The following is a 12427-nucleotide window of genomic DNA, read 5'->3' on the forward strand; positions in this document are numbered from 1 at the left end:
AAATGTGATTACCCAATTGCAAACTGTTGGCAACTGTTGACTCTATTAAATTATTCACTATAAATAGATAGCAGACCTCGTATGTCTCCAGCGTTATTGTCTGTCACCAGCTGACTCAGATCTTTGTTTATAAGTAGACTTGTGATGCGCGGGAACACTAGCGTCAGGTGATCAATTTTCATAACGGCAAGGAGAGTTGTGTGAGTGCACCACACCAGATTTTTTTAATGAAATCATGAACAACAACAAATCATAGTGTTGTGATTCTTACCTTGAAAAATAATTACTGATGATGATAAAAACTTTAATTGAAAATTTGAACTTTTTACCTCTGTCAATTTAATTTCATTTTATTTTTAATATATATTAGATAACACTATGACAGAAGAAAATGAAATTATTCACTTGCATAGACAGAAAATACCTTTAAAGTCTTTGGAAATAAGTAAGTTTGTTACAACTTTTATAAATAAATTAAAACTACTGTATTAACATCAAGTAGGCTACCGATAATAAAATAGTAAATTTTTAATTTACTGATAACAAATGAATTAAAGTGCTTATTTTTGCCTATTTAAGTAACTAAATAAAAAATATTTGTTTGTCAAATATAGTTTATTATCGGACCGCGGCTGAGTCATGAGGCGTATTTGCTGTTTTACAACATTTTTGATTTGCTATCGCACCCGATAATAGCCTATGTAATAGCCTATATACTACGGTAATAAAATTTATAAGTATCTCATCAGTATTCTGCCCTAGGGCAGGTCCATACATAATTCCTCCTTCTCCATTCCTCTCTGTCCTGTGCTATTCTCTTCAGCATAAAGTATTTTCCCTCCTCCCTGACATCATCCACCATCACCACTCTCCTCCGCCCCGGCACCCTCCCTCCCTTAGTGGGAAGGATAATTCGAATATTCTTTCCGAAGAAAGGACATTGATATGTCCAAAGCTCCACCAATTTATATAGATGCGTAACAATATTATCTATTTTATCTGTAGTTATTACAAATTGCTTTTTTTCATATCATATACAGCTCAAAAATTATCTTCTTAATTCATATTTTGTAAATTCATCTATAATTTTGCTGTATTGTAAGCTATTGTATGTATATAAGTGTATAAGCCAGTGTATATTGTAATCTACATAAATAAAGTACTCAATCAATCGACAGTCCCTTCCATTGCCATTGCAAGTCAGTTATAAGTAACTCAATACTTGATAATAATTTCAAATCATATAAGATGGGCTTATATTATAAAACGTTAAAGCTGCGTTTACACCAAAGTTATTAACAAAATGTTAACTTAATCCTTATAGATTCTATTAGATTGAATATAATTTATCATACACATGATGAACATATGTGTTTGTCAAGTTCCGTTCAATCTAATAGAATCTATAAGGATTAAGTTATTAACATTTTTTTGTTAATAACTTTGGTGTAAACCCAGCTTAAGACTATGATACGGTAACTATAGAACTATTCCTATTCCTATCGGCTTATAAAGCAAATACCGGTATCTAAAAAGTTTTATTTTTAGTTATCAATAGAAGAAAAATTCTCTTATGTACAATCCGGTCACAAATCTACATTGCATTTCAATAATCATATAAAACTGAAAAACGTATTTCATCCTTTCATCCAATATTTTTACACCTTTCCAGTAATTGAGAACCTCTCCAGTACAAGTATTCGTTTTTGTTTTCTTATTGGCCTTTTAATAAAATAACTATTCGTGCATCTCTTTATGTAAAGGCTATGTCAATAATTTACTATTATCTCAATTTTATATTTTTTAAAATATTTTTAAAAATAAATTAAAAATTAGCCTATTTATAGTTTAACTTACGGAATTAGATAGCTCAAGAATACATTTTTTATTTAGATATAGATTGGACTAAAGTTTAAATGTTTACTGAAAATATGGGTAAGAATTGTTCTGAAACAAATAAATTGAAAATCTTCGTTGAAAATTAGCTTATTATAATAGTTTAACTCGCCAAATTAGATAGCTCAAAAATTCATTTTTCATTCAAATATAACATTGGACTTTCTGTTTAAATGTTCACTGAAAAAAAGGGTAAGAATTGGAAAAACTGTCTAATTCTCCATTTTTTCAATTTTTGTAGATCCAAATACAGAAATTCTTGCTTCTATATGTAGCAGAGAACGACTAAATATTGTTGATGAGAAAAATATTACAATTGGCGTTCTGAAGTTGTCAGTGTCGGTGCATCAAGAGGGAGGCAGATGTCAGTTTGTCATTCATTCGTCGAGTTCTGTCATTGATTCATCGAATGACAACAATTCATCAGCTCACAATGATGAGTATGGCATGTCTCTCACCACCAGAGTTACTCCAAACTATGAGACACTGGAAGAGTTCAGAAGTGAGTGAGTAACCATAATTATTGTACTATCTTGACAAAAAATGTAAAATGATGGTGTTTTTTAATTTACAAAACTTTACTTCATTGTAGTCTACGATATGTACAGATGTGGATTGAAGAGTTGATCTTCAGATTTTCGGCGAGGGTGCGGGTGGAAGTTGAAGGAACTGCGCATGCCTGACTCCCTGACTGATGTATTCGCAATTATAAAAAAATCTGGTGTGGTACACTCACACAACTTTCCTTGCTCATTGAACTATAAGCCTCATTATCAAACGAGAATAATTTAGGGGAATAACATGATGACGATTGACGGCAACATATTTGCAACTACGATCAGACTACTGTATAAATATGTGTATATACAATAATTGTTTTCAGAGTACTTTTTCCTTTATGTAAATTGTGAAGTTCGATGATTTTTTTTGAAATTCGTCAAAACAGCTGTTCTACAGATGAAATATCTTGACTATGACTGTGTTCTTTTTATAAACTGCTCTACCTACCTACCTCATGCACGAGAAGGAGGTTACAAAGTCCATTTCTCAAGGATTGGATGGATCCCCCATTAGTACCCCAGGAAAAAGACTCATGCCAGTTGATAGGGCTAATAAATAACTATAAAGGGTATGGATTTGAAAAAAATCGTTAGAGCCGTTTTTGAGAAAATCGTGAAAACATGTTTTTTTAGTAACTGTCATTTTTCTCAAAAATATTACGGAGCCCCTGCAATTTTCTCAGAAATGAGACTCATGTCAGTTGATAGGGCTTATAAATAGCTATCCATGGTATAAATTTGAAGAAAATCGTTAGAGCCGTTTTTGAGAAAACCGTGAAAAACATGGCTTTTTAGTCATTATCCGCCATTTTTCTCAAGAATATTACGGAGCTCCTGAAATTTTCCCAGAAATGAGACTCATGTCAGTTGATAGGGCTTATAAATAGCTATCCATGGTATAAATTTGAAGAAAATCGTTAGAGCCGTTTTTGAGAAAACCGTGAAAAACATGGCTTTTTAGTCATTATCCACCATTTTTCTCAAGAATATTACGGAGCTCCTGAAATTTTCCCAGAAATGAGACTCATGCCAGTTGATAGGGCTTATGAATAGCTATCCATGGTATAAATTTGAAAAATATCGTTGGAGCCATTTTCGAGAAAACCGTGAAAAACATGGTTTTTCAGTCATTATCCGCCATTTTTCTCAAGAATATTACGGAGCTCCTGAAATTTTCCCTGAAATGAGACTTATACCAGTTGATATGGCTTATAAATAGCTATCCATGGTATAAATTTGAAGAAAATCGTTAGAGCCATTTTCGAGAAAAACGTGAAAAACATGGTTTTTTAGTAATTATCCGCCATTTTTTCCGCCATCTTGAATTGAATTTTATTGAATTTCTTATTGTCGGGTCCTCATGGTATAAGGACCTTAAGTTTAAAATTTCAAGTCAATTGGTTAATTAGGAATGGAGTTATCGTGTTCACAGACATACACACACACACAGACCAATACCCAAAAATCATGTTTTTGGACTCAGGGGACCTTGAAACGTATAGAAAACTTGAAATTGGGGTACCTTAATTTTTTTTGGAAAGCAATACTTTCCTTACCTATGGTAGTAGGGCAAGGAAAGTAAAAATACGGCATGCTAGGCTGGTTGGCGCAAATAGCTGGCAACAACTCAGCTGCTTGACTCAAATAGCTGGCAACAACTCAGTTGGTTGACCAAATATGATTTCTATGCATAATAGCGTCTTGCTGATGTGGAAGGAGTAAATCGATACAGGGACTAACTTGTGAGACCGCAACTGGACTTATAAAAATAATAATTGTTCAAGATATTCTCCCTCGAGCTAAGATGAGTGCCGGACATTCACGAGTAAATAGATTATATATATATATAATGAAGATAGATTAACGATTGAGAAACAATCTTTAATCAAGTTTATCATTGAATTAATTTTCTCATCTCATTGGCAATATTCAATCCTTTTTATTAGAATCGGGTTTGCATCATGAATATCATGAGTTTTTCCAATTCCAGGTACTCTATAGTTGGCGAAAATCGAAGAGAAAAAATTCTCCATCTAATAAAATTAGAAGACAAATTCAGTTTGTCAGTAACAGAAAACACTAATGATGATGATGCTCTGAAGAAGACTATATCTATTCCACCTTCAACATTAAAAGTATGGCTCAGATATTTACCTTTAATGTTGTTGCTCTAACCAGAATCTTGAATCATGACCTACTTAGCATTGTTCTGGTTTTAGATAAAATCAATAAATTATTTTCGATGCAATAACAAATCATTTGAAATCCAGTGACTGCTGTAGTTATTCAAAGATTACCACGATTAGATTAGAATAGAATGACTTTTTTATTTGTTGACGTGGCGAAGTTTGAACAGTAATGTCCACTCTACCAATTAACCAAGTCGTTGGCAAAAATGCAATACAAAATATACAGAGATAATAAAGAAATTGATTAATTAATGTATAGATGAACATTAAAATAGTTTCTGCAAATCTCTTCAAGAATATTCAAATTTTCTAATTATTGGGGGAAAAATGGAAAAGCCATATTTTTATACTATACAAAAATTAAGTAAATGATACTAAGATTCTGTTCTAAGATGAGAGGTCTTGAACAATGAAAGTTTTATAATACTTTAAAACTGCTACTTGCAGACAAATTAACTTGTAAGTTTGAAAAGAATTGATTTAAAGAAATTGAGTAATTTGAGGATTCGATGTAAATAACCGTAGTAATATTTAAATAATCCAACGTAAAGTATTGTTCTTTCACTTGAGCCCAGGAAACTATTATGGATCACTTTGGGATGTAGCACTTCTTTGTATCCATAGATACTTATGTATTTTTACTTTGGGATGAATGAAAATAAAAAGTAATGCATCCAAAGAATTTTTCCATTCATCCATTCAGTATAATTGTGTCGATACTGACAAAAAGCATGGTCTCATTTCAGAATTACTTATCAGAAGGTGCAAACATCCTTCTAATAAAATATATGGCGATGAAAAAACAAATTGGTAGAGTCAAAACGAATACTATGCTTATAAATGGTGCTATTTGCAGAAGCCAACTGGTAAGATAAAAATGTTATATTCTTTAAATTTGAGAATGGAGGGTTCAGTCAGGAGAGACAGCTTATTCACTAGAAGGTTATTAACTCTTCGGTAACCTCTAGTCTCGTAAAACAACGTAAGATGTAATTTATTGAACAAAACCAAAAAGAAACAGAACATTTTACAGAAATTACGAAAAAAAACCTGCAAAGGCATAAGCCTGAGCCTGTATTAGAATAGATATAAAATATCATAAGAATCACTATTTTTAAAGAAATACTTAGAAAAATGTTGATGATGTTATATATTATGATAGTATATGATATTTGATACGGCATTTTTATACATTTTACATTGCCAGGTCATGAAAGAAGTCTAAAATATTGCAAAATGAGTTATAAAGATTGGTTTCTTTTCCCGACATTGAACTAAAATTACTTGATTTTGGAAGTATGGAGAACATACACTCAAAAACTAAAATCTCAATTCTCGATCAAATTGTTTCACACATCTTTTCATCGAATAGAACGATAATTCCATCCTAATTCAAATTATTCAGTTGAATTTATTGTGAGTCAATTATCAAATTTTCTACCATATTGATTTTTTCCATCTTCAGTTTGTTTTTCGAAGTGGTCTGACATTCCAAAAAGTACACACTAATACAATGACAGCAGTGAGAACTATCAAAGGACATAATGGGGTGATGCAGAAAATTTATTCTTGGCTAAGTTTTAAAGGTACTTGAAAAATATCATACAGATAAATTACATTCAATAAGAAAGGTAGCAAATTCTACATTGAAAAGTTGAAAATTGGAATTGGAAGTTGATAAACGGGTTATTGGTAGTAATTTCAAGACAATATGACTTATCGTCATATTCATATGTAGGATAGTTGGTCACGTGTGGCCTGGCCATATAAGGACAAATTCGTTTTATTCTTCTGGCATCAATGTACACTTGAAATTTCCTCAGTTTTTCCAGTGGGAAGTATTGATATCACGTGTTGGACCTGTTTGAAACTGAAAACACTGCTTTCCTGTTTAATATTGCCATCAGCTCTTTATTCATTAACAGAGCCACAAATGAATTTATACATTTTGGAGGCTGCAAAAGGCGAGTGTATGAATTAAGTAGGATTTACGAGTGAATAAAATTGTTTATGCCAGAATTCTGACATCCATAAATGTCAATAGTCAGCAATATTTTAGGATGATTGATGCTTAAGCTGAATGCTTTTCAAACTGGTTTTATCCTCAGGTCAATTTTTGAAGCAAGAATGGCCGAATACAGGAAGATCATGGAGACTTGAAGTTGACACGGACATAATTCCTGGATCACTTTCCAAGCCACTGCAACTTTGTTGGGAAGATGATATTCAGATGAAGGCAATTCATATTGATAGAATGGTGGGACATTTATATTCTAATTAATTCTTACTATTCCATTATTTATTTGCCTAGTTGAGCACCTTAATTAAGCAAGAGGTTGCACTTCTCAAGCAAGCATGGTGAGGAATTAAAGTAGGCTATCAAGGAATCTTGAATCAATTCCTCACATTCCAAAATTACACAAGTTTGATTCAGATATTTTCTGCTTCAGCTCATTTCACATGGTTGTCTGATGCATCACGTTATACAGGGTGGGTGAATAGTTCGAGAACGGGTTAATATCTCATACAAAAAGATAATTTGACGGTGGGTGTGATTGGGGATTCTACTCAATTTGAAAATACTACTTTACTATGACTTTCAAAATCTGGTCCGCCATTTTGAATGAAACTTTATTTTTTTAATAGGAAGGTGGTCATGCGATACATAATTTCGATACAAAATTTTAAGAAAAAATGAATGGTGAAAGCCGCACATCGATATCTTAAACCGTTTAGAAGATATTATTAATCAATACCACTTATGTATTTCATTTCTGATTTGCATGGTATTGATTAATAATGTAAATATCTTCTAAACGGTTTGAGATATCGATGTGCGGTTTTCGCAATTCATTTTTTCTTAAAATTCCGTATTGAATTCATTTATCGTATGACAACCTTCCTATTTAATAAAATTATTCATTAATTAGCATTTTAACAAATGCAATTTCTAATTTATTTCCATCTGCATATGTAGGAGTTGTTGGTCACGTGTGGCGTGGCCATATAATGACAAATTTGTTGACAATATTACAGCTTTCCTTTTATCTAGCATCAATGTACTGGAATTTCCTCAGTTTTTCTGAGATATTCGAGGAGAATTCAGACAGGAGGTCAGAATTATGACATCCATATGTCAATAGCCAGCAATATTTTAGGTTGATTGATGCTTAAGCTTAATGATTTCAAACTGGATTCATCCTCAGGTCAATTTTTGAAGCAAGAATGGCCGAATACAGGAAGATCATGGAGACTTGAAGTTGACACGGACATAATTCCTGGATCACTTTCCAAGCCACTGCAACTTTGTTGGGAAGATGATATTCAGATGAAGGCAATTCATATTGATAGAATGGTGCGACATTACATCCTAATTAATTTCTACTATTCGATTATTTATTTGCCTTGTTGAGCACCTTAATTAAGCAAGAGGTTGCACTTCTCAAGCATGGTGAGGGTTTAAAGTAGGCTATCAAGGAATCTTAGATCAATTACTCACATTCCAAAATTCCACAAGTTTGATTCAGACATTTTCTGCTTCAGCTCATTTCACACGGTTGTCTGATGCATCACGTTATATAAAGTTACGCTTCAGATGTCCAAATCACACAGCAACAAATTTCAGCTAACGTTGCTTAGCCCACTTGACTCAGTTTCTTGACATTCGACAAAGAATTGACATTTATCAAAGAATTGTTACAGATAGTCGGAGGTATTTTCTGTATCTATTACGGTATTAACTTACTCCATTTGGAACAAATTATCATCTAAGAAAATCTTAAGCATGACGTATTGAAATGAGATAGAGTAGTTTTACCTAATTAGTGCTTGAAACTCAATAAGCCTAATGATTTTTTTAAAAATTGATCAAACTACTTGAACTTGAACTTTAATTATTCAATCACTCATAAATAATCATTGTGTTCTTTCACAGGAGAACCTAAAAATACTCTACAGAAGTTATGTACTGGATTACCCAGAATTCAAACAGATCTTGACAGATTTCATCCTGCAAGTAACACTGGATAAGCCAGAAAATATTGTTGAATATACAATGGCATTTTTTGCATCTTTCGAACAGAGCAATGGTTAGAACTGTAGAAGTTCTCAGTTACTAAGGAAAAGGATTTACAGCTCTCAGTGCTTGAAGTAATAGAAGATATGTTAAATATAAAAATCATTTATTACGTACAACTATAACAGGCCTTCTTCATTGCGAATATATTCTCCGATGTCTGCTTGATGAAAGCACACGGTTGCTAATGGATCAGCATGCTTGCACTCTGCTGTGCTGCGAGCTGCTACACCAAATCCCTGAAGAAAAACAAAATTAATATTAAAACTAATACAAAATTAACACATGAAGTCCGTTATACCATGGAGAAAAGATAGCATAAGAAGATATCCCATGGTGCAGGGCGTTTATGTTCCAAATTTAAATGTCAACTCAAGCCGATAGTCTTGGCTCAACTCACACTAACGCGACGAAGCATGTGTTTTCAAATGGTGATAATCAGACCAGTCGATTCTAGTCTCCACGACCTCATGACTGTGAGACTGAGTCGAGCGTTGACTCGACATGTTGGTCGAGCCTCGAATTGAGCTGCATGGTACCGTGCATTTTCAATGAAAGTGATATTTTATTATTTTAGATGAGATAATAATAAGAATTGGATAAGACAATAGATTCAAAATACTTTTTGTTACATGCACAGAAGTGATGACTTGGATTTCATTTTTTTATTAATGTGAGGTTTTATTAATGTGAGCAAGAAAGTCGTAAGGTCGAGAGACTGGAGTATCTTCGACTGGAGTCGTACGATTTGTGTCAAGGTAGTGTGAGTTGAAGCTTAGTAGTTCATTTTCGTGAAGCTATGTGACGCTGGTTATCTCTCATACTGTGCCATTCAACACACTCTCATCCGGCCAAAACAAAAATAATAAACAGTAATCGGCTCCATTACTTAAAGTCGATGATTGAGCGTAGAAATTTGATCATCTATTACATAACATACGCACAAGTAATCATGATACATTTAAAAATGTAATGTAATTATAAGCAACTAGTAGTACTTGAATAGGACCTAGTCAAACAAAGAGAAAGGTGATGTGAGACACTCCCAAATATAAGATGTACTCGGACTGATTGTTGTCATTACTCAAGTATTCGTTGCAGAATCTATCATGAGAAATAATTATTGAGAGCTCATCATATCCTTGTTTTGAGCCCCAAACAATTAAATATGTACTATAGTGAGGTCCACGTTATAATGGCAGTGTTTGATTAGCAATGGTGTTGCTATCCTTGTCTATCATTCAACAAAGCAGATAGCTTTATCTCTTTCTCGCTTTTCTCTGTTGCCAGATCGTCTTTCAACAATGTAGAATTAATGATTAATCAAAATATTTCATAATAATCATTATGAAATTATTGAACATATAATTTTTTTGCTTAATAAAATATAATTGATCATTTAAAACGAGAATGAACAGTTAATATTACATCAATAAACCTGTATCAGCTACCATCTATAGAAGGCATTGACAGGACAGATGATCGGCAACGTTGTTCTGCTATCTTTCTCCTCAGCTATTATTTATTTATTTAACAACAATGACAAAACAACTTAATCATAAAATGATTGGAAACGAAAAAACAGGCTTATAACCCTTACTATTCCATTCCCGAATTTTGATTGCATATTAGTCCAAAAGAGGCTATGATTCTTCAGCAGTTTTAAACACATACATTTTGATCCCAGAATAATCACATAAGATTTTGAATTCAGTATGTTAATATAGGAAATTAACTAAAACAATCAGTATTAAACCTGGACTTCAATATCCATTTATTCATATAATTTTCTCAGATTAAATTTTGTTAAAATAGTGATTTGTATTATCACTATAGTGATGTACACTTTATATACTGTAAATTATATACTATATATTTATATTCACATACTTTATATGTATACTTTATAACATGTCCACTGTATATAAGTGGCATCACTATAGTGATAATACAAATCACTATTTTAACAAAATTTAATCTGAGAATATTATATGAATAAATGGATATTGAAGTCCAGGTTTAATACTACACCCTTTACAGATTACTTTCACTATATTCAATTAAAATAACTTTAACTACAATACTTATATCTAACAGTACGTATTTATGTATGAGTTTACATAAATATCACTCTGACATTGTAGTGAGGATTTTTTATAGTTTTTTTATGAAATAACAAGTAAACTAAATTTTGGTTTAAATATGTCTTGTATTAAAAAATAAACTCAAAGACAACTAGTTAATTCATTTGAAAGTTATATTATTGATTTGTTGATAAAAAATGTTCAACTAACTGAGAAATTAACTAACATAACTCTAAGAATTTTTCAATATCGATACTACTGATATTCTGAATGGAAATATTTTACAAAATTCAGTCCATTAATTTCTTTTCATGGAAACATTGAGCTTCCAATTTTCTATTTCAATCACTGATATGTAAGCAAACAGCCCAGGAGGAAAATACAGTAATATAGGGTTTGATAGATATGCTTACCAAAGGAAGATCGCTCATTGAGAATACGACTACATTCTGGTATTTTGGTGTGCTTTCTGTAATTCTTCCGAGTCCTGCTTTATTCACATTGTGTCCGTACAAGAACTGTTGCTCGGCAGATGGCTTCACCCAAATTTTGAACTGAAATGTAAATATTTTTTTAACATGCAGTAGAATAATTTTGTCGATTAAAATGCCAAATAACCTTTAAATTTCACATTCGCATTATATCCGCATTACTCTTCGGCTGTTGACCTGGCGCCGTATTACTTGTGATGATGTCACTCGAGTTGTGAGCTGTTTGAGCAACTCGGTTAGTAAAGACATTTATGGTATGACCAGTGCTACTATTAAGGATGTACTAGCTCTTATTGTCTCTCCCCTGACTGTTTGTATTAATCTGTGTTTCCAGCAGTCTGTATTTCCTTCTCAACTTAAAATTTCTAAGACAGTGCCTGTCTTTAAGAAGGGTGATAGGCATGATCCTACTAACTATAGGCCTATCTCCATCCTGCCTATTATATCGAAGATTTTTGAAATTCTTATTGCTGAGCAACTCCTTGCTTATTGTGACCAGTGCGGCCTGTTTGCGACCACCCAGTTTGGTTTCAGGAAAATAGATCCACCACTGATGCAGTAGATTTCCTGCTTTCCAAGATATTTGATTGCTTTGAGGCACGTGGACTTGCTGGGCTCACCTTGTGTGATCTCAGCAAGGCCTTTGATACAATGGATCATGCTATTCTCGTGGACAAGCTTAGGCATTATGGTGTGGGACCGTCTCCTCTCAAACTGATTCAGGCCTACCTGGGGGGTCGCAGACAGGCGGTGCTGGCTAATGGAGTTCTCTCTGAGATCAGGGATTGTGTTGACTGTGGAGTGCCTCAGGGCTCTGTCCTGGGGCCTCTGTTGTTTCTTATTTCAGTTAACGATATAGCTCAGGTGGATGGCAGGTGTGTTGTCTGTTATGCGGACGACACCACCTTCTTCAATGCTGGTCGTGAGATGGGAGGACTGAGGGCAGCTATGGTGGAGACTGGAGCATTTGCATCGGACTGGTTCTCTGCCAATCGCTTCCTCCTCAATGAAGACAAAACTCAGTCTATTGTGTTCAGTCTCAGAAATGGGAATGAATACAATTTTGCGCCTGTCAAACTGTTAGGGTTTACCCTTGACAGGAAGCTCTCATGGGGCGAGCACATTGAGACAG

The 12427-nt window shown here is 33.4% G+C and overlaps 3 protein-coding genes across 4 annotated transcripts; 2 read left to right on the forward strand and 1 right to left on the reverse strand.

Moving 5' to 3' along the window:
* Positions 1-248: 248 nt before the first annotated feature.
* Positions 249-7181, forward strand: LOC111060015. Of its 2 annotated transcripts, XM_039431071.1 has the most exons (6): positions 249-445; positions 2138-2402; positions 4447-4591; positions 5392-5511; positions 6111-6231; positions 6754-7181. In XM_039431071.1, exons 1-6 carry the CDS (start codon positions 379-381, stop codon positions 6924-6926), a joined length of 891 nt encoding a protein of 296 aa, XP_039287005.1. In that variant the 5' UTR covers positions 249-378; the 3' UTR covers positions 6927-7181. The 2 variants fall into 2 exon arrangements, with proteins under 2 accessions (XP_039287005.1, XP_039287012.1); XM_039431078.1 differs by lacking the exon at positions 6111-6231 and having other exon boundaries at positions 291-445.
* LOC120349515 (60S ribosome subunit biogenesis protein NIP7 homolog) lies at positions 2104-11698 on the reverse strand. Its single transcript, XM_039419884.1, has 4 exons — positions 11673-11698; positions 11218-11422; positions 8838-8959; positions 2104-2382 (listed from the first exon to the last, which is right to left on the reverse strand). Exons 1-3 carry the CDS (start codon positions 11696-11698, stop codon positions 8840-8842), a joined length of 351 nt encoding a protein of 116 aa, XP_039275818.1. The 3' UTR covers positions 2104-2382; positions 8838-8839.
* Positions 7808-8970, forward strand: LOC120351963 (ciliogenesis-associated TTC17-interacting protein-like). The gene is made up of 2 exons (XM_039431102.1): positions 7808-8000; positions 8580-8970. Exons 1-2 carry the CDS (start codon positions 7812-7814, stop codon positions 8736-8738), a joined length of 348 nt encoding a protein of 115 aa, XP_039287036.1. The 5' UTR covers positions 7808-7811; the 3' UTR covers positions 8739-8970.
* Positions 11699-12427: the final 729 nt, after the last annotated feature.

The sequence above is a fragment of the Nilaparvata lugens genome, chromosome 1, assembly GCF_014356525.2.
Source record: "Nilaparvata lugens isolate BPH chromosome 1, ASM1435652v1, whole genome shotgun sequence".
NCBI lineage: Eukaryota > Metazoa > Arthropoda > Insecta > Hemiptera > Delphacidae > Nilaparvata > Nilaparvata lugens.